Source organism: Capsicum annuum, chromosome 6 (genome assembly GCF_002878395.1).
Source record: "Capsicum annuum cultivar UCD-10X-F1 chromosome 6, UCD10Xv1.1, whole genome shotgun sequence".
NCBI classification, from domain to species: domain Eukaryota; kingdom Viridiplantae; phylum Streptophyta; class Magnoliopsida; order Solanales; family Solanaceae; genus Capsicum; species Capsicum annuum.
This window is the reverse complement of record NC_061116.1, coordinates 223,491,441-223,513,389: the sequence shown is the minus strand read 5'-3', so window position 1 is coordinate 223,513,389 and position 21,949 is coordinate 223,491,441. Positions and strand designations below refer to the sequence as shown.

The 21,949-nt window shown below is 34.0% G+C and overlaps 2 protein-coding genes and 1 long non-coding RNA gene across 5 annotated transcripts; 1 reads left to right on the top strand and 2 right to left on the bottom strand.

Annotated features, from left to right (window-relative positions):
* Window positions 1–745: 745 nt before the first annotated feature.
* LOC124899386 lies at window positions 746–4,712 on the bottom strand. Its single transcript, XR_007056836.1, has 2 exons — window positions 4,505–4,712; window positions 746–1,220 (listed from the first exon to the last, which is right to left on the bottom strand). It is a non-coding gene; the product is annotated as an uncharacterized LOC124899386 (long non-coding RNA).
* A 5,226-nt stretch (window positions 4,713–9,938) lies between these two features.
* On the top strand, window positions 9,939–16,370 carry LOC107875489 (beta-glucosidase BoGH3B). Of its 3 annotated transcripts, none has more exons than XM_016722224.2 (9): window positions 9,939–10,296; window positions 11,422–11,626; window positions 12,197–12,287; window positions 12,972–13,117; window positions 13,513–13,756; window positions 14,112–14,216; window positions 14,310–14,492; window positions 14,958–15,159; window positions 15,646–16,370. In XM_016722224.2, exons 1-9 carry the CDS (start codon window positions 10,146–10,148, stop codon window positions 16,113–16,115), a joined length of 1,797 nt encoding a protein of 598 aa, XP_016577710.2. In that variant the 5' UTR covers window positions 9,939–10,145; the 3' UTR covers window positions 16,116–16,370. The 3 variants fall into 3 exon arrangements, with proteins under 3 accessions (XP_016577710.2, XP_047270102.1, XP_016577711.2); XM_047414146.1 differs by lacking the exon at window positions 9,939–10,296 and adding an exon at window positions 11,030–11,047; XM_016722225.2 differs by lacking the exon at window positions 9,939–10,296 and adding an exon at window positions 11,074–11,169.
* A 2,288-nt stretch (window positions 16,371–18,658) lies between these two features.
* Window positions 18,659–21,534, bottom strand: LOC107875490 (transcription factor DIVARICATA). The gene is made up of 2 exons (XM_016722226.2): window positions 20,004–21,534; window positions 18,659–19,479 (listed from the first exon to the last, which is right to left on the bottom strand). Exons 1-2 carry the CDS (start codon window positions 20,414–20,416, stop codon window positions 18,972–18,974), a joined length of 921 nt encoding a protein of 306 aa, XP_016577712.2. The 5' UTR covers window positions 20,417–21,534; the 3' UTR covers window positions 18,659–18,971.
* Window positions 21,535–21,949: the final 415 nt, after the last annotated feature.

Here is a 21,949-nt window from a genome sequence, read left to right as displayed (position 1 = left end):
TTTTCTTTATATCATTAATTTTATTGAGACACTCTTGCTTTTATTTTTTCTTTTAGATCACTAGTATATATATATATGTGTTATCACTGACCAAGGAAACACTGCAAAAACAAAACGTCCAGTGAGTCCGTTTGAATGTTCCTTCTGTGCGGGTGTATCCGATCGGCAAAGCTCGTGAAATGCGGGTGAGCAATGTTTAATTTGTTTGCTAAGGTTGGAATAGCTGGTGGTTATAACAGTGCGCGGCTGTAGAGATTTTCAAAGCAGTACTTCGTGACCTCGTGCAAACTGGCTGTTAGGGATCATTGATCAGCTTTGCTTCATTATCAAGCTGATTAACCATGTCGGTATTGTCTAGGCATGCATTTGCTGCTCAGGCCTTGGAAACTGCACTTGCTGGCAATCAGAATGCCGCATCACAGCTCAACTATTGTGACACGTGTAGACTGTCCTACTGAAGGTGATCATCATGTGTGTTTAGTCTGTGTTGTGTCTTGGTGGAGGCGTGGCTCCTTGTTTCCTTCATCAGGGGTGGCTTTGCGGCGATGCTGCTCAAATTAGTCTATCCAAGTTGACTTTAGTAGTTGAATGAATAGATTTGTTTTTGCTCTGCTTGACCACTTTTTTTTTAGACAAGTTCATTTGCATGTCCTTGTTCCAAAATCTCTTAGCAAACTTGATGATTCTGTTCTTTGGATGTTATCGAGTTTGCTAAGAGATAATTTTTATTTTTTTTTTCTAAAAACGAAAACTATTTATGAACCAGGATGGGTGACGGGTTCTAGCACCACTCAGCGGTAGGCAAGATTAAAAATGCTTAGGCATTTGGGCACATTTTGATTGAAATATGGAAAAAAGGGAGAAGCACCTCCAATGCATACACCACAATTTCCATATGAAAGTATCTCTATGTATTGTTCATATTCCTTCCTTACTTGTACAGTTTGGCATATATTTGGACAAAATTGAAAACCACATCATCAAGTTTAACATCCTTGCGCCGTTCTCAGCTGTCTTACCCTTCTTTTTAATGAACATTATTGTCTATATATTTTTGCTAAAGTAAGTTCCTCATCATATTAGTGTGTATGTAAGAATAAAGTAGAACTTTCCATGGCCGATTGCATCCTTGCATCCTGAGGACTTTCTTGATTGGCTAAGTAGCGTAGAGAAGTTATTTGATTGGAAAGAACTACCCGAGGTGTGCGAAGATGAAATTCCTGAGAAAAATAAGGAAATTGCAAGGCTTTAATCATGCATGCGCATGTCCTGGTTATGTAATATAATTAAGCACTAGATCTCCTAACCGAATCGAGTCCCTCCATATGGAGCAACCAACAACCCAGACAAAAAATCCAACATACTAGAACTAGAATTGAAAGTATAAACACAAAATATACTAGTCATCTAATATAGCTTAGGCTTAATCATGCGTGTCTTGGTTATGTAATATAATTAAGCACATACTAGAAAAAACAAACGAATACTTATTACCCCTCATATTCCATATTGGTTGGGCACCATTTATAAGGTGATTAAGAAATCATAAATACAAAGATAATTTTACTAATTCAATCTTTAAAAAGCTTTTTTTCAGAACTTTACAAACTAGTGCGAACACTTTCTAAAATATTTAATTACTAGGGTAATGTGAAAAAAAAAATTAATTAATACTTTTTTTGATTTAGTAAGATGACCCATTAATATGAAATAATTATTTTTAGTAAGATGAACTAACAAATGGGACTGAGGGAGTACTTACTGTCATGAATATCGTTTCTTGGGATGATCACTAAACTATAATAAAAAATAACACATTTATTTTCCTTGGCCCTTCCTGGATACACTCTAGGAGAAATATGTACACAGAATAAGAATAAGAGAAAAGAATAAGCAACATGTTTATCTATACCTTTAAATAAAAGTCAAGCAAAGCGTCATCTTCCGAAACTAGCTTTAGAGGTTGAGTTAAACCCAAGGTTCATTTCTATTTCTTTATAGTCTTAGATGTAATTTGATCTTACGATGAGTAATATTCTGATTTCTCCTGATTGTCTACGTACCAACGTTGGATTGTCCTTAAATGAATTATACCTTATTAAAACTTTGCAACAATATTGATAATATATATAATCAATCCATAAGACCCCATAAGGCACGTGATCGTATACATCCCGTAAAAAGACTAACATTTTCTCCTAATTCTTGATCACAAATTTAAGGAGGAGCAAGAAAGAATACAATCATACTAATATGTATAATGTAATCATAGTATCTTACAACATAATTGATCAGCTAGCTAGTAACAGAATTAGATCTGGGCAAATGGGCAGACGAAGAATTGATGAAGTTGATACAATCTTTGATGGCCTCAACCCTATGATCAGAATTGATTATTTTTGAAGGATTAGGTGATGGCTTAGAATTTACTGAAGAATTAACCTTCCCTGTGCTTCTTGGAGACATCATCCTCATAATAGCAACCATCTTTCCTCCTAAACGTTTGAACATTTTTATAGCTGATAAATCAGATGATGATCTCCTGAAACTAGGGAAGCCACTTTTCGTGCTACTATTTGTTGCTTCATCGGCTCTTTTTTTATTTGATCCTTTTTTTGTCAACATATTAAAGAAAACTAAGGAAGATGGTATAGACAATTGGGAGAGAGAATTTGGAATGAGTATTATAAAGAAGGTGAAAATTTGGAGGTGTCCCTTTAATAAAGAAGTGGGAAAAGAGACAGGAATATAAATGGTGAAAGCTGAGGGACAAGAAGGCTACTTGGTACGAATTCTTTTAATGCATGTTCATGGACAACTCTAATAAATGGGATAGTGACTTAAAACAGTACTCAAGAGAATTAATTGTCAAGACTTTGATGAAAATAATATATATTCAAGTTGAGTCTAGCTAGCTAACTTCGACCACATTTTTAGAAATTTATTATTTGATGTAAACTAGCTAACTAACTAGTTGAGTAGGAAGCGGTTTATTCATAAACAGTTAATTTGGATTAGTCAGACCCAAAGTATATATAAGACATTGGATAGCTAACTTCGTCCACATTTTGGACAGATCAAAATGGCTGATCTAATAAATAGATTGGATCATAGTGGGGGAGTGAGGGTTAATATCTTATGATGGGAAATGTTTCACATACTATAGCATGTGGTGGTAGCATTGATTGGGCTTATGATGAGAAATGTTGAACAGGTATCCTTAGCTTGTACTACAAAAGATGGTCCATAATGGATGACTCTTTTGGCATTACATTTCAACCTAGACCACTACATATATGCATATCAAATCAGCAAATATAGTCTTTCTGAACATTGCATGCTAGGAGTGCACGGTGGTCACAAGTACATAGACAAACAAATAAAGCCATTTCAGAGTGGACCGATAAACGGTGGAGTTAAGATTTTCACTAAGTGGTGGTTCAAGAAATAAATGAAGAAGTAACTATGCAAAGAAGCCGAAGGGGGTTCACCATTATTTACATGTACATAAAGATTAGTTTTAATCATATATAAATAGTATAATTTTTGCCAAAAAAAAGTTTAGATGAAATCCCTCGGCCCTACCTGTCTCCGCCCGTGCACCAATTTCACTCTCAAGAGTGTACTAGCCAAGGCAAGAGGAACTTAATTTGAAGTTTGACCCTCCACTTCCATCCCCCACCATTAAAATTTGACATTAATTGTCGGCAACTATAATAGTAAATGGCTACAAGTTGTGTGATTAATTTGTTGAAATTAGTTCAAAGCCAAACCATTTGCGGACCACCAAAACCACTAATAATACCCCATGAGTCACATAAATAACGACCCAAGACACACCACCGATAAAGATATATATCCAGTCAAATAATAATAGCCCATCCATTCTCTACTAAGGGTAATTAGTACGTACCTAGAAGAATTCCAGTGGCCTGGTCATTCAAGTGGAACAATGAGGTCTCAGATTTGAATTTCAGCAAAGATAAAATTATTTGATGATAATTTCTTCTCATTTATTTTAATTTCGATGGACCGAGTCACCTGTACCTATTGGTAGTGGAAGGTGACAGGTATCACGTAGAATTAGTTGATGTGTACATAAGTTGGTCCAGGTAATACTATTATAAAAGAAAAAGAGTAATAAGTTGAGGAATTTAGTCCGGTTAGTGGTGAATTTAGAATTTAAAAATAGACTATGCATCATTTCTTAAACAGTTTTTGTTTACTAATAGTATATAGTACTTAATCTGTATCGGATGTTGCAGAATCTAAAGCAATTCTCTATGGAATAACATGGTGCATGACAAATGGTTTCAAAGACGTGGATACTGAATCAGATTCTATGCTCATCATTAAAATGATCAATGAACAGACCAAAAGGTCAATTATCATATTATGCCGCTCATTCACCAAATCAATAAAATTAAGAGACAAGGTAGTTATAAGTTTCAACATTGCTACAGAGAAACTAATAACTATGATTTAAAAAAAAAAAAAAACTTACCACCATTCTTGCAAAATCATGTATATGCCGCTAAAAATTTCCATCGCATGAGTCGCCCAACCTTGTCTGATTCATTTGATGAGCCATCAGAATATTAGTGCTAAGAGGGTTCACTGGAGTATTATTTTCGAAATTACAAATTTCATATTTCAAAATGGGACTAATTCTATATGTATCTTCTAATAATGGATTCAAGAGGCTTTCGCGCTTCTCAATGTCATATCATCAACTACGTTATATTTAACTATATTTAAGATAATATTTGTAGAGATCAAAATTTTGTGAACTCTTCCGTAAGAAAACTTCAATTTTTGTTAGAGTTTTTGAAGGTTATTTGTTGTTTTTGGCACAACAATTTCAACACAAGTTCAAGTATAAAACAAGAACACTTATGAAGTTATGCAACACCTTCAACACAAGATCAAAAAGACCTTTCAAACAAGTATGTTTTTCAGAATTTATATAGAAAATTAGATGAAGTAGAAAAGGCCAAGTCCTCCGACTTCACGGAGTGTCCTTAAGAAAAATAATTCTCCTCAAATACCCGAGATTGCAGAATTTTCCTCCCTAAATAAAATGGACTAACAATCCGATTGTAGTGGTACATCAAACTACCGGATTCTTTTCGAACTCACTCAACAATTAGATGATCACACGAATCGGAGTATTTCAGAAAACAAGAAGTATTTTAATGCAGAAAAAATTTTCATCATGTCTAAATGTGTGGAAATATGCAAGTTTATATAGCCATTAGGTGCCCCTTCTGAAAGGTGGCAATGGTTCACCGAAAAGGTGTATCCTTTCTGAATAGTCATGTCTGTTCATCAGAAAGTGTGTGTCTTTTTCGAACAACCACAATCATAGAAATAGTCATGCCTTTTTCTGAAACAGTGTGTCTTTTACTTGAAGAGTTGTGTCTCTTCGAGCAGCTGCAACCATCGTTTCTGCATGCAGAAGCATGCACGTTAATGGAGGTTCAAAAACTACTAAAATTTCGGACTAGATTTTCCCTATGTTTTAAATGAATTTTGTCCGAAAAATTAATCGCCAAAATCGAGCGACAACAACACGAGGCACCTCTTGGTTCTTGTCTCACTTACCATATAGAGTAAGTATTTCTTAATATAAACACTTGAAAGTTTCATTCTCCCACCAGTGTGGGAGAATTAGCAGACTTTCTCATTTTTTAGTACACTTTCTATTTTTAGTGTTATCTCAATTTTTTCCTCCATTTGATTTCCTTCATTTTTCATTCACACTTTAATCTTGAACCCAACATTATTTATCCTTGGTGACTAATTTATTCTAAACCCTAAATTACGTCTATATAAAAGGGTAAATATTCCATTAAAGAGGCATCATGAGATATTCATAAAGAGTTCTCACACTACTAAAAAACTTCGAATTACGAAAAAAAATGAGAAGAATCAAGAGAGGAATAGAATTGTACCTACGTATTCTTGATCAATAAAATTTTTATTTCTTCAAATTTTATTTATGATTGAAATTTATTTTTCATAAATTAAAAATTGTTGGAAACAATATTATTTCCAACTCACAGATCAGAACGCCAATGATGGTCATCCAATTGTTAGAGGATCAAACAACATCTTTTAAAAATATAAATCTGTTGGATTAATTTTTTTTCAAACTCATCGATAGGCACTCAAACTTGTTTCAAAAATTCACTTAGACCCCTCAACTATGACCTATACCTATCAGACTCCTAAACCCCCCGAATTTTGATCCAATTGGATATTTTTTGCCTACATGGCACTGCGCGTACAATGCACTTGCTGTAGACACGTGAATTTTTTTTTTACTAAATTACGAATTGAAATGTGCCAAGTGGCACTGAGGGGCCCAAAAAATATTAATTAAAAAATTTATATTTAAATTATTTATTAATATAATTTTTAATTATTATAAATTCTTAATTCTTTTTTAAAAAAGCACCCCACCCCCCTATGTCATCTTCTTCACAGCACCCCACCTCACCCCACCCCCTGCATCTTCAACCTCACCCCGCGTCTTTATCGTTTCAACCCTACCCCACCCCGGCGTCTTTATCATTTCAACCCTACCCCACCCCCGCGTCTTCATCGTCACCCCAATCCCGCATCTTCAAATGAACAAATTCTTTTTAATCCACCATAATTATTTTCATTTCTTGAAAATTTTCAACAAAATTCACTTTTTTTCCTCCACTAATATTATCATTTCTTAAAAAATTTACAACAAACATCACTTTTTTTTTCATTCCTTGAAAATTTTTACAATAAAGATCATTTTTTGTTGAAAAATTACAAGAAAGATGACATTTTTCTCCATTAATATCACCATTTTATGAAAAATTTCAATAAAGATGGTTTTATTCTAGACCCCCTTTTGAATTCTTGAAGTAGATATAAACAAAAATTTTGTGTGTGTTTTTGAGGTTCACAGAAAAGTTTAATGGAGAAGAGGAACGTCGGGGGTGGGGAAGAAGATGAACGCTGGGGAAGGGGGGCTGGGGGAGTTTTTTACTTTCATTTTTTAAAAAATTTTATAATTTTTTTTTAATAATCAATTTTTTATTTTTATTTTTTAAATAAGTTTATAATTATTTTTTAATAATTTGGATCCTCAATGCAATTTTTTTTTTTTTTTTTAATAATCAGTTTTTTTATTTTTTATTTTTTTAATAATTTTATAACTATTTTTTAATAATTTGGATCCTCAATGCAATTTTTTATTTTCATTTTTAAAATTCTTTTATAATTTTTTTTAATAATCACTTTTTTATTTTTATTTTTTAAATAACTTTTAATAATTTAGATCCTCAATGACATTTTTTATTTTTATTTTAAAATTTTTTTATAATTTTTTTTAATAATCAATTTTTTATTTTTATTTTTTAAATAATTTAGAATTATTTTTAATCATTTCTTCAATGCCATTTTTATATTCTTTTTTTTAATTATAATTAATTTTTAATAATTATTGGACCCATAATGTCACGTGTCAACTTTCAATTAGCTCGTTGTGCAACACACACTTTGAACTTTTAGCTGATAGGGAAAAAAATACTCAATTAAATCAAAATTTAGGAGGCTTAAAGATCTGATAGGTACAAATCATAATTGAAAGGTTTAAGTGAATTTTCGAAATACTTAAGTGTCTGTCGATAATTTTCACCTTAATTTTTTTATCATGCTATACATATGTATCTGTCTTCCTCTAACTTTAGTGCGATTGGGTTCCACATTCTCAATATTGGCACAAAGTCTCTTGACCAATTATATTTTAACACAAAACAAAAATATGCCGCCTGTGATTGTTTAAATTACAGAAAAAGAATCTTTGAAACGATGAGAAAATTTTCAAAAATGGCACAACCGAAAAAAATATAATAAAAAAATAAAAGCAAATACAACATCTGAAATATCTTACGATCAGAAAATAATTGTCACAAGTTGAAATTTCACTTTTTTTATTTTTATTTGTTTTAAAAATATACTACTACTACAACAATATCTTCCAGCTAATAAACTGGCAAAAAAAAAAGGGATTTTGAGTATGGGCTCCAATTAGCCTCATGTGTACACACAATCCTTCCTGAACATCACTTATAGAGTTATATCAAATATATTATTATTATTGTTGTATAATCATGGTAAATTAATATGGAGTATTATGTTTTTGAATCCAACTATATCCAGATTCGTCTCATGTCGGGCTTCATTTGAGGAAAAAGCTCCCAACAGAGTGTTTGTCCATACCCAAAGTCGAATCCTCGATCTTTAGGTAGGGTAGACCAATCTCTTACCGTCGGGCTACCACTTATGCAAACATTGAATGTAGTAAATAAATTGTGACGTGGCTTCCTCTCTTTTTCGATAACGACATAAAGCTAAGAGAAGAATATAGGGAGTAATAATATATTAAGACTATCCGTCTTATACTAACATTTTTCCCAAAACAGATTTGAAATGATGCATGTGAAACACCAATTGGAATAGCAAGTGAATGAATCAATTATAGATTATATTATGCAAGAGAATAAAGTGGAGCAGACTACACATTTTTTTCACCTGTTTCCAAGAAAGTGGATCTCACCAGCAGTGGCGGAGCCACATGCAATTCAGGGTTCATCCGAATTCCTTCGTCGAAAAATTATATTATTTTTATATGATCAAAAATATTTTTATGTATATATTATAAATGTTGAACCCCTTCGACTAGTTACTATATTTACTTCTGAACACCCTCAAAGAAAAGTCTGACTTCACCACTGCTCACCAAGCTAAAAGAAAAATCAAGGATTTAACGTTAATAAATTTTTATAACCACCTCAAATTTAAAAGTTGCTTGTTAGTTAATCAACAAACTCGGTGGGGAAAGAGCTTTTTCAATGAGCTTAAATTATATATGTTGTCAATATAAGAATATTAAAGATAATTATAAAAATACTCAAGTAGCAGTGTTTACCTTAGTTAAACTATATTATTGAGAAGTTATTCCAAGACATAAAAGTATATTGAGAAGAAGTGTGTACTCACACCGTAGTCGTAGTGGCAGGCGCGGTGCCAGGTCTTGTTAGGGGGTTCGGCCGAACCTCTTCGACGGAAAAATACATCATTTATACATAGTTAAAATTATTTTTATGTATTTATAATAGGTGTTGAACCCCCTTCGGCTACGTTTTCTTCAAATATTAAACCCTTTTAATTGAAATTCTGACTTCGCCTCTGTGTAGTGACATAGTGTTCACATCAAACTAAACACATTCAGTCTTCATAAATGCTTATTTATTATGGTGATTAAATGAAAGTACCATGCACTACTATTCTCTTCGTCTCAATTTGTGGGTGAGTTTAAAAAAAAATATAAGAGAACTTTTGAAATTTATCGTCTAAAATAAATTAAAGATGTTTTTATGACTAAATTGATATTTTGAACTTAAAGAATCGATTAAATCTAAAAGTTGTAATACAAATTGGGACTAGAGGAAGTATTAATTTCTACTTTCTAGATGTAAACATTAAAATAGAATAACTTTTAACCCAAGTAAATTATACTCCATCCCTCTAAATTTGTTTAATATGGAATAAGATTAAAGATTGCATAGCCAATAATTATTTTCTAATGCAAGTTTATTATATAAACGGAAAAATAATAATTACATTGCTGCACTCTACCTTATTTCTGAGATAGTATTACGGCACTTCCCCCACGGACTTCATTTTGTGAGAATATAATGTCTGTGTTCACGCTTTTGGAAAGTTTTTTTTTTAAAAAAAATAAAATCATATGCTGCCAAAAGTAGATACAAATTAAATTTCACATGAGTGAAATTAGCTGTACCTGGAATATTTTTGAACCAATCAGACAACATATAAGTGTAACCGGCACGTCAGATTAATATCTTACTCTATATTACCTGTGCCTCTTCATTTTCACTTTATTTGTACTATTTTAAAAATAAAATATAAAATTTTCCCATACGTAAGTAGTACTGTACTATATAAATGGACAGAAACCTTTGCACCCTGTCTTATTCCTCCAAAATATTTTCTTTTAAAATCTGTTTATCTATCTGCGTTATTAATAAGATTAAGATCCCTTTCTTCATATTCTTGTACAAAAATTAATTGGAATTATGGATTGTATTTATAAAAATCCAAATGCAGGAATTGAAGAAAGAGTAAAAGATCTTATATCAAGAATGACAGTTGAAGAAAAAATTGGTCAAATGACACAGATCGAAAGAGCTGTTGCCAATCCTTCTGCTATTAGAGATCGTTGCATTGGTATTATTCATTTTTCACCTCCATTAAAAACCTTTTATTTTTAAATGTATTGATACTTTGAGCTAGCTCCATAGCCCTTTTTTTATTAACTTCCTAATTTTATTTATGGATTTTTTACATTGAATTTTTCTTGCATTGGTATTGACATTGAGCTAGCTCCATAGTCCTTCTTTAATCTTTTTTTTTTTAAAACTTCCTAATTTTATTTATGGATTTTTTTATATTGAATTGTTTTGCATTGGTATTGATATTGTGCTAGCTCCATAAGCCCCTTTTTTTAACTACCTACTCCCTCTTTTTCAATTCATTTTTCATGTTTTTATTTGACACGGAGTTTATGAAAGTAAAAAGTAGTTTTGGATCTTGTGGTTGTAAAAAGTACAGTTCGGTGTACTAAAGTTATCGCTATACGTGGTGTTCGGAAAGAGTCCCACCACAAGGTTGTATCATATGCAGTCTTGCCTTGCATTTCTGCCAGAAGCTGTTTCCAAGGCTTGAACCCATGACCTCCTGATCTCAAAATCCAACTATTCTAGTTACTCCAAATCTCTCCTTTGGATCTTGTGGTTATAATTTAATGATATTTGAATCACATGGCCTTAAATATGCCATGTGGAAAACAGTGATTATAAAGTTGCCAAAAAAGGAAGGAAACCATCTTTTTAAATGAACTAAAACGAAAGTTAAAGACAAACAAATTGAAAAGGATGAAGAATATTTATGGGTTTTTGCTATTGAAACTTTTGCATTGGTATTGATATTGAGCTCCATAGCCCTTTTTATTGAGCCCCATAACCCTTTTTCTTTCTCCTTTTTAACTTCTGCTCCCTCCATTTCAATTTGTTTGTGTGCTTTTGACTTGGTGGTACAGAGGTTAAGAAATTAAAGAAGATTTTTGAATCTTGTAGTATTAAACTGAAGATATGTAAAATGAACTAAAATTTTCTTTAATTTTGTGATTTTAAACATGTCACTTTCAGAGTTGGAATTAAAGAATTGTCGAAAAAAAAAAAAGAATTTTTTAATGAACTAAAAAGGAAAGTAAAAAAAACAAATTGAACAGAAGGAAGTAGTATTTATGGTTTTTGATATTGATTTTATTTTATTTTTGGGAAAATTTTGTAGGGAGTGTTTTGAGTGGAGGTGGAAGTAGACCATTTGAGAATGCAGAATCAGCTGATTGGGCTAATATGATTGATGGGTTTCAAAAAGGTGCTCTTGAGTCCAGGCTTGGAATTCCTATTTTCTATGGGACTGATGCTATTCATGGCAACAATAATGTTTGGGGTGCCACTGTTTTCCCTCACAACATTGGACTTGGTGCCACCAGGTTAGTTATTAGTAGATGATTTGTTTTGACTTGATGGACAAAGTGACTTGATGATTGTGTTGTAAAGGTAGCGCCTTTACGGCAAAAATGGTTTGGTAGCAAATATCTTCAGCTCAAACTGTATATGTATAGTTTTGTTGAAAATTATGTGTCCGTTCTAATCAATTGTTATGGTATAATACTAGTGCCGACTTAAAATCTTTAATCTGCTTCTGTTTTTGCCCGTAAATTTGTGAAGTTGTACTTGTGAAAAGAGTAGTGTCTTGAAGTGGATTTGGTGTTTTAGAAAGGCTGATGATTTGTTTCAACTTGATGGACAGAGTGACTTTGATACCTGTGTCGTAAAGGTAGAGCCTTTACAAAAAAAAAAAAAAACAATGATAAGGTCGCAAATATCTTCAGCTCAAACTGTATATGTATAGTTTAGTAGACAATAATGTGTCAATTCGTATGATAAGTTGCTAGCACCGACTTAAAATCTTGAATTTGCCTCCATTTTTGCGCGTAAATTTTGAGAAGCTGTACTAGTGAAAAGAGTAGTCTTGAAATGGATTTGGTATATTTTTGCAGAGATGCTGATCTAGTAAGAAGGATCGGAGTTGTGACAGCACTTGAAACGAGGGCATGTGGAGCTCCGTATGCTTTTGCTCCTTGTGTTGCTGTAAGTCAAAAGAATTTTTCGTTTATGCTACTGCAGTATCCAGGGCAGAGTTTTATGGATCTCTTGGCTATCAAGATTCTGCTTGAAGTAAAGATTTTCCAGGACTGTTAGAAAGGCGATTTAAGAAACTAAGATATTTATTAGAGTCTTCTCTTTCTCTTTTATGTTTCATAGAAAAATAATCCATATCAGTTCACTTTGCCACAATAAATTTGGAAAACACAAAATTCAAACGAACTTCTTTGTTCCGCTATTATTATGCTGGAAAAGCAAGAGAGAAGGGAAACAATCTTGTGTATAAGAGGAGTTTATCTGGATATTGATAATATACCCGAAGTATTAGGCTTTACAAGGGGTCGTTTGGTAGGAGGGATAAGGATAACTAATTCCGGGATTAATTTAGAAGAGGATAAGTAGAAGAGGAGCTTATCCTGAGAAAAAGTGTGTGAGATAACTCATCCCGGGATTAGTTATCCCAGGATTGTAGTGTTTTTCTTATCCCTATCCTGGGATTAGTAATCCCGAGATAACTTGTTTTCCAATTGCCAGATTAAGCTGTTTTGTAGTCTTTGGTTAGCCCTTCTTGGGGCCATATAGAAGAGGAAATACTAGTTTGATCATTTATTTTCTTCTAAATAGAATTTAACCAGTTTGTGGTTGTATGGTTCAACTGAATTATGCCAGGTTGCCAAAGACCCTAGATGGGGAAGATTTTACGAGAGTTACAGTGAAGATACTGAAGTTGTCAGAAAGATGACCTCCCTTGTCTCAGGCTTGCAAGGTCAGCCACCAGAAGGACATCCATATGGCTACCCTTATGTTGGCGGAAGGTAAAGATGAATGATGAGTACTAGAATTGAATTTATCAATCCTGTAGAACTTGTGTCATCTTGCAAAGTTAGAGTCAAAGTTATTCACCTATCAAAATATGTTCATCCTGCGTAGTTGGAAGTCCTTTATCGCAAGTTTTGTTAACAAACTAGTAGAATGATTTACATCAAACTCTAATAATGAAAGCTAGGTGTAAATGGATAATTGAGCTTTCTTCGTGAAATGATGTTGCTTTTATCGTCCACATCTTATTTGGTAACTAAGTACTTATGATATCCTGATATAACAATTACCTCAAAAGATTACTCTTTTGGAGATTTGCAGCTTTCTGTCAATCTCAATAATTTGTGTTACTGCAAATACAGAAATATTGATACTAGTTTCTTGATTCCAGAAATTATGTCATGGCAAGTGCAAAGCATTTTGTTGGCGATGGGGCAACTGCGTATGGTACAAATGAAGGAAATACAATAGCATCACACGATGAAATGTTTAATGTCCACCTAGCACCATATATAGACTGTATCGCTCAAGGAGTTTGCACTGTTATGGCCTCCTACTCCAGCTGGAATGGAGACAAAATGCACACTCATCGATATCTTTTAACAGACATCTTGAAAGAAAAGCTTGGATTCAAGGTAAACAGATTTGAACTTAACTGCACCCTGAATATAAAAGAGCTGAAAGATATCTTCTGAACTTTCACTTGCACCACGGAAAAAAAAAACCCAAGTATATGACTTCTTTATTTGGATCAAGTCAGATATTTAACATGCCAAGCCTCTTTCTTCCTATTCCTTTGTCCTCTTTATTACTGTACTGTACTCTTTTTTGTGGGGGTCTGTCGGGGGAGTTTCAAGTGTTTGGTATTTCCCTCATATTTTCTGCTGTGAATTTTTTTAAGTGCACCTCTATCCTTGTTCTAATGGGGCGAAAACTATATGCCTGCGATGTTGAGAAGCTTTGTTATTAAAAAGCGATATTTTGGTGCAGGGTCTCTTGATTACAGACTGGGAAGCACTTGATCGGCTTACTGACCCTCACGGATCTGATTATTGTCAATCAATCAAGTCAACCATTAATGCTGGAATTGATATGGTATGGTCAAAACCTTGTGTTGGAAGTTAAAAAAAAAAGCAGTTTTTTAGCCTAATTCACACTATCTGTTTGCACTTTGTGAAATACTTGCAGGTCATGGTGCCATTTAGGTATGAATTATTTTTGACGGAGCTGCTATCACTGGTGGAATCAGGGGAGATACCGATGACCAGGATAGATGATGCTGTTGAAAGAATCTTGAGAGTCAAATTTGTTGCTGGATTATTTGAACATCCGTTTACAGATAGATCATTGATAGATTTGGTTGGTTGCAAGGTATTCTTACATCTTTCTGTTGCCTATTGGGACTACTTAGACGTTTCTGAGTCTAAACGCTATTTTCTCTACATTTATAAGAGTACAACATCGTCTCATATTGGAGAACAATCGCATAACATGAGTAGGCAAGAACCACTTCTTAGAAGAAACTCCTGTTAAAATGGATTAATAGCCTCCCAACCCCATCTTAGTCACTGCTGGTGTTGAAAATGTTTTCTGGAACCTTGTCTATCATACTCTTCCCTAAATGCTCAAGTTTTAATGAGATTACATGTGAGTTGTGACCAGTATTTGTTCTGTTCAATTGCTGAAATTCTCCGCTAGACTCTTCTTTAGTTGTTTCTCATATGGAATCTAAACAGCAGTTGGCTATATATTGTCTTGCATTAACACAATTGTGATTCTGCATTTCACTATCTTGGATCTGTTTTAAGTCTGGTTATTTTTTTCACATTGTTTAAGGCACATAGAGATCTAGCACGTGAAGCAGTTCGCAAATCCTTAGTTTTGTTGAAAAATGGGAAAGATCCAAAGAAAACATTTCTTCCTCTAGATAAGACCACCAAAAAGATCCTCATTGCTGGAACTCATGCTGATGATCTTGGATACCAGTGTGGAGGATGGACAGCTACATGGACAGGACTCAGTGGCAGAATCACAGTTGGTAAGCAGTTTCTGATTACAATTCTCTCCCTAACATGATTATAGACAATACATTATCAAGAGAGTTCAGTGACCATATAACACTAATCAAAATCCAAAGTCCCATTTATCACTTGGTCTCTCAAATTGAAGAGAGAAGAACTTTAGTTTTCAGTCTAAACTTCAGGAAGTAAATATTTCATTGAGTATCTTCTTGTTCGGGCATATTGAAACATCTACACATTGACTCAACCATCCTCTCTCATTATTTGCACACTGCTTCACTTCCATTGCACCTTGTTTTCAAAGTTCTGCTTATAGTTAATTGTGGTTCTCCCACTTTTCACAAAAGAAAAGAAGGGAATTTAATTGTGATCTTCCCTTGATTGAGGTGGTTATGAGTAAGGCCAGTTCACGTTTGTCGATCAAGATTCTTATGAACTCTCATTTGCAGTTACTTTATGAACTATCCTGATCTCAACTAGTTAATATGATCCATTTTTCATAGGCACAACTATAATGGATGCATTACGGGAGGTGTTGGGAAACAAAACAGAGATAGTCTTTGAGCCAAATCCTACGCCAGAAACTTTTGCTAGTCACGACTTCTCTTATGCTATAGTGGCTATTGGTGAGGGTCCATATTGTGAATCTGGTGGTGATGATCCAGAGCTAAAAATTCCATTTAATGGAACAGAAATCGCAACTTTTGTTGCTGACAGAGTTCCCACGGTGACAATTCTCATTTCTGGAAGACCTATGGTGATAGAACCACCTCTCTTGGAAAAAGTAGAGGCATTTGTTGCAGCTTGGTTGCCTGGAACTGAAGGAGCAGGGATCACGGATGTCCTTTTTGGAGATTATCCATTTCAAGGGAAACTACCTGTTACGTGGTTTAAAACTGTGGATCAATTGCCAATGCATGCTCACGGGAATTCCAATCCTCTATTTCCCTTTGGATTTGGGCTGACATCCTAAACAGGCAACTATGAGAGGCACTTAAATGTTCAAACGAGACAGCCATGGATTCAACATCGCCATACCAGCCAGTAATTCTTTAGTTGAGGTCCTTGAGGGGAACTTCAACTGTTTTCTTGCTCCTGATGAAGGGAGTAGTTAACTAGATAGAAATATTACTGTTGTATCTCAAATAACGCAAAGAAACAGAAGCTACTAGCTGTATCTTATGTGTGATGTTCAATCAAGATTATGATATCATGATGGTTATATCAAGCTGAGTTCTGATTTTGCCTTATTCCTATTAACAAAGACACACTATGTTTTGTAGACTTGCCCAGTTACAGTCTTACCGCCTTGCAGGCCTATAGATTCTTTTTCTCTTGAGCCCTCAAGGCTTTGGTTTGGTGGTAAGAGCACAGCACGTGATGCATGAGTTGTGCACATGTTACAAGTCAGAATCCTACACGGACAAAAGCTTGGCATTTAAGTGGTTCGAGTTTGCTTCAGCTTGCCTGCGGAGATAGAAAAATGATTCGTTTTCTCTGGTAAGTAAGAAAACCCCCCACATGAGATCATTCAAAGATCTCTTTGGTCCACCGGGATACCCCAGCTAGCTTTTTTTCGACCATATCAGTAATTGCAGCATCAATTGTAAAATGTAAACGAGGTCCTCTGCTTGATCCATTGGAATATCTTCCAAGAACAAGAATCAGAATAATGTAATCCGAATGTATTTTTTTTTTTAAAAAAAAAACAAAACAAGGGAAACAACTTTTGTATGCCGAAAGTGCTAAGTGTTGGACTTTCATGTGTGGCTGTAGTTGGTGAAAGAAGAGGTGAAAATTGGAATAAATTGACTTAGTGGCTTCCCTTCTGCAACTTGCAGATTAATATGCTCTTTTCTTTTTTTCACAAAAGAATGTTACTTTTTGTCATATCCCCTGTAGGTATGCAACTGTTTTAGTAAACCAAATTAAGCATAATGTTCTTGATGAGTTTGAGTTTGAATATACTAAGTAAGCTAGATGCTACTGGTCTTTCCAAAAAGTTGCTTCTACAGTTGGAGCAACCAAATTACACAATAAAGTACGCACATGATCCAATTGATAAAAGTTATCCATACCTAGTGTTTACATCGAACCAAATAATTTAACTGTACGAGTTGCTAGTTCGGATGGTAACAGTCATGCATAGCTGGAGTATTTTAAAGCACACCGATATCGTCGACTAGTTAGACATAAAAATAAAATATTGAGATTGAATGATCTAATGGAAGAAAGGTTAATGAAGAGGCCATGACCAGCACCAAGACAGAGAACAGTCAAATCTTTGTTTTCTTTTTCACTTCCTTGTATTTTTTTTTTTAATAATTTAATGAAAAAAAGTTGGTATGGTAAGGTAATTATTAAACTACAAAGCAATCATATAGGCTATTGAATAAAAAATAGTACAACACTCGTGTAATATTCATACCAAAAATTGACTAATAAATTTAAGAAACTTTTGAAGTGAATGAGTCTAAAAGAGAAAGTCACTGTAATTGATTACCAAAACACTAAAAGAAAGAAAAACAAGTTGATTTTTTAGTAGGAAAAATCTGCCATGAATCTTACTTTATTACTCCTTAGATCATGTTAGTTTACTCATTAATCAATGTTCCTACAAGTTGTATCTTAATTTTCAAAAGGATCTCTTGAAAGAGATCTCCAAAAAGGACATATAATCTCCAAGAAAAAGGAAAGGTGGGGGGTAGATTTTGGATTATGGGAAGGTTTGAAGAATAGGATGCTTGAGTTAGTGGATTGTAGACTCAGCTTCTACTAGAAAGCTTGCTAGTCAAGCGCGGTCAAGTAAACCTGTCCTCGCAATCAGAAGCAAATTCAAAATTTAAACGTGATGTAATCAATCTTTATGAGTTCATAACTTAATATTGATCAGATTTTTAGTGATTTTTCACGTATACAGTAAAGCTTTGCGTCAAAGAATGCAGGTGCAACAGACCCCATGGAACCCACACTCTTTTTAAGTTGTTAAATGAGTGCTTACTGACTCGGACAATTTGCACTCACCATCCAATTGCAGTGCTTCTTTGTTCAGTCTAATTGGCTTATTGTCTTCAAAAAAGCAGGTACCCTTTCTCCATGCACCAATCATCTACTGAAAATACCGTGACTTGTTGGGCAACGCCAACATCCTGCCTATGATAAGACCCAAATGGTGGGGTTGGGGTGAGTCATGATTGAACACGGTGCTTGCTTGGTTTGGTTAAGAAAGAGTTGTGCCCTTGCTAACAGATATAACATTTGGCATGACGGTCTGAAGCAATACTTTTATTGTACCATCAAGAGGGAAACATTTGCATCCAAAAGAATAGGCCAAAACTGCTAGGAATATCCAGTGTCACTACTGTCTACTGTCCGTAGTCGAGCCATAAGTTTCTAACAGGCTTTTATTTGTCTGTGGTGTTCATTTAGAACATAATATCAAGTGATATAGCATGATCTTCCTGAAATGCAAATACAAGATACAAGGAAATAAGTCAATAACAGTCACTCAGATCATTTTCCTTGCATCTCTTGTAATTCTATTATGCCCTCAAAAGGATTTTACAGGTTTCCGTCCGTTCCTCTATGCTCATCTTATATGAACTCCACTTGTACTATGGTTTTTAAGTACAGACTACAGAGAGTAAGGATTTTTAGGACTTCCTAAAAGGACACACTAACTCGAGGCTTACTTGAAGTGCCAATCAACATATTCACAAGACGAGAGAGACCGATAAAAGCAGAAACAAAAACTAACATACTGAATTGAAAATAAGCTTTTTCTTAAGGCGGCGCTGATCGAAGTTCTGATAATTTGGATATGCCTGTGTTACGCTTGATGGTACTGATGTGCTGATTGCAGCTGAAAATTCATACTTTGAGATCCAAAGTAAGGTTCATGCAAAGCACCTCTTTGTAGGCTTTGGCTTTGCATTTTATTGTTCCCATAGGAGTTTCCTCCATAAAGAGGGGACATAAACAAACTTCCTTGTGCAGAATTGAAGCCCATGGCTGTCCCATTATTGGCCTGATTCCACTGAAATGGCATTTTGTGCACGGCATTGGCAGCCGATTTTGGCTGCTGCGAAATCACAGCTGGTTGATCAGGTGAAGTTGGTTTCTGGTAATCTGGTGAAGACGTTTGATTATCGTGGAGATTTATTGTTGTAATGTCATGAATACTCGCACGTCTTTTATCTTTGCCACCAGAAAGTTGTCTAATAAAGTACTTCTGAGCATGGCTAGCCACTTGAGTTGGAGTTCTAGTAACAACAAAGTTGCGCGAGATGTTCCTCCAATCCCCCTTTCCATACTTTTTAAGCCCCATTAGAAACAACCTGTACAAGAATCAAGCAAATTCCCTCGTCAATCACGAATTTGATCACACAAACATCAACAAACTTGAAGAATCTTTAAAAATTCACACACCAAAACGAACTCTAAAGGTACATATCAGATTTCTCAGCACCCAAGATTCTCATAAGCAACAGTAAACTTAATAAGCTCTTCAAAAATACTTGTCCAAAACATAATATTTATACTACTTCTCAGGGATTTTCACATGTACGCGGATAATTATGAGTTCAATTGAATCCGCTCCTAACAATATGTCAACTTGTCACATATTGTTTATTAGCTGGCAATTCATTATTCCACTGCCTACCATGTTTTGCCAAGTTGTTTGGTGCACTAAAGTGATAAAGGGATACAAAAAACAAGAGAAAATATAGAGTGGTCCATACATAAAGTAGCCAAACATGCATTAAAACCAAAAGAGAGAAGAAAAAGAAAAAAAAGGCCACAGTTAAAAAAGCAATACACACAGAGAAAACAATCATGAAGAAATTAGAATTAAACTCACTTATGTTCTTCTTCTGTCCATGGTATACCCTTCTTCCTCTCTTGTTCTGGAGGCCTACTAGACAAAGGCCTTTTGCCACCAACAACATAAGTTTGCTTATACCCATCAAAACTATGACTATTCCCCCATTCTAATGTAAAAGGTGAAGTACTATAACCAGGAATAGTAATTAATCCAGCTTCAATTCTACTCACATCATCTTCTAATTCCTTATATTGCCTTATCACATCACCAACACTTTTCCCTGGTACCATTTCTGCAACTCTTTGCCATCTATCTGGTGTATCTTTATCAAACAAAGCAAGAGCATTTTCAAAAGCCTTGTTCTCAGCTGGCGTCCATTTAGTACTCTTTCCCTCATCAAGAAACCAGCTTGGATTTGCAAGATAAGGAGCTGGTGATAGAATCTCCATAACCCCTTTAACTCAAAACCAGAAAGGAAGAGAAGTTACAAGAAAGATAATTCAAGAATGCATTTTTATGAAGCAAGAGCAAGTTTGGGGGAAAACCCAAGATAGGAAATGCAGAGAAGTGGGGTTTTTACAATGGAAAAAAAATAAAATAAAATATCAGTGTTAAATCAACAAGTCAGCATCTATGAAGGGGAATCAGAATACCCTTTTAACCATATAGCCACCTCCCTAACCTGAGGAATCTTGAAAAGACTCTAACTTTTCAATGTCAAAAGAAAAATACTAGATGTTGTGATAATCTTAAAATATAGTAATTAAAAAGAAACAAAGGGATTAAGCTAAAACTAAAACAGACAAAGATTATCTCAAACCCAAAATTAAATCCAAGAAAATATTCTTATAAAGATCTGAACTTTACATAAACAGTGAAAGCAAGAAAAAAAAAAAAGAAGGAAAATGAGAGGAAGTTTCTAGAATTAAGAGTTCACTAGGTGGAGAGAAAACGAAAAGCTGAAAATATTGTGGAAACCCAAGTGAATAAATAGTGAAAAAGACTCTGAAATTGAGAATTCTTGGGGGTATAATAAGAGAAGAAAAAGAGAGAAATTTGTGTCTGCTTTCTTCCTTTTCCCTTTTATGACTGAACAAACAAAACAAAGAAAAAAGAGAGAGAAAGCAAAGCAAGAAAAAGATGGTAAGAGAACTGGACCAACAAGAAATTAGTATTAACAAGTTACTCTGTCCGGCACCATATTAGTTGATCATCTTTCTAAAAATATATGTGTCGTAATACTTATCCACTTGCTAAACCATATATATTCGAAACTACTTCTTCACTTACTAAATAGACATAAAATCAACTAAAAAAATTCATTTTGCCCTTACCATCAATACTCTTTAGAAATGTAAAGTACGTAAGGTTTCAAGAAAGTACTTCATGGATAAATTACTATGATTATTTTTTTTATTTGTGATTTCTTAAAAACTGTATAAAAATAAAAGTGATCGAAACGAAGAAATATAATAATATAAGGTTTTGAGGAATTAATTTAAATTTATTTTCCCAAAACAATAAAAAATAAATTATTGGAATAGATGAAAGTGGTGGATTATGATTGGATGGAAATGGTGCTTGTGGATACTGCAACTTACAACTTATGGAAAAAGTTTTCTTATTATAGTACACACTCCTTCTACCTCTTTTTTTTTTTTTTTTGCTCCATTCGCAACTAGTACAGAAAAACAAGAATAATCAATAGAAAAAGTTTTAATAATTGTTTAATTTTAACTTCTCACATTAGTATACTCCTTCTACTTAAAAACGAATGATCTATTTTCCTTTTTAGTTCGTTTAAAAAAGAATGTTCCTTTCCTTATTTGATAATATTTTCAATTCAATTTTCCACATGGCATGTTTAGGACCATAAGATTAAAGGACATTTTGATACATTTGACACAACTTTAATTTAATATCACAAGATTCAAAATTTTTCTTTATTTTCTTAAACTTTGTGTCAAGTCAAAATAAGTCAT

Coding starts and splice junctions, on each gene's coding strand:
- LOC107875489 (XM_016722224.2), top strand. CDS start 10,146: ATGGATTGTATTTATAAAAATCCAAATGCAGGAATTGAAGAAAGAGTA. Junction 11,627..12,196: donor ATTGGACTTGGTGCCACCAG/GTTAGTTATTAG, acceptor ATATTTTTGCAG/AGATGCTGATCTAGTAAGAA. Junction 14,493..14,957: donor TAGATTTGGTTGGTTGCAAG/GTATTCTTACAT, acceptor ACATTGTTTAAG/GCACATAGAGATCTAGCACG.
- LOC107875490 (XM_016722226.2), bottom strand. CDS start 20,416: ATGGAGATTCTATCACCAGCTCCTTATCTTGCAAATCCAAGCTGGTTT. Junction 19,480..20,003: donor TGGACAGAAGAAGAACATAA/GTGAGTTTAATT, acceptor ATTCTTGTACAG/GTTGTTTCTAATGGGGCTTA.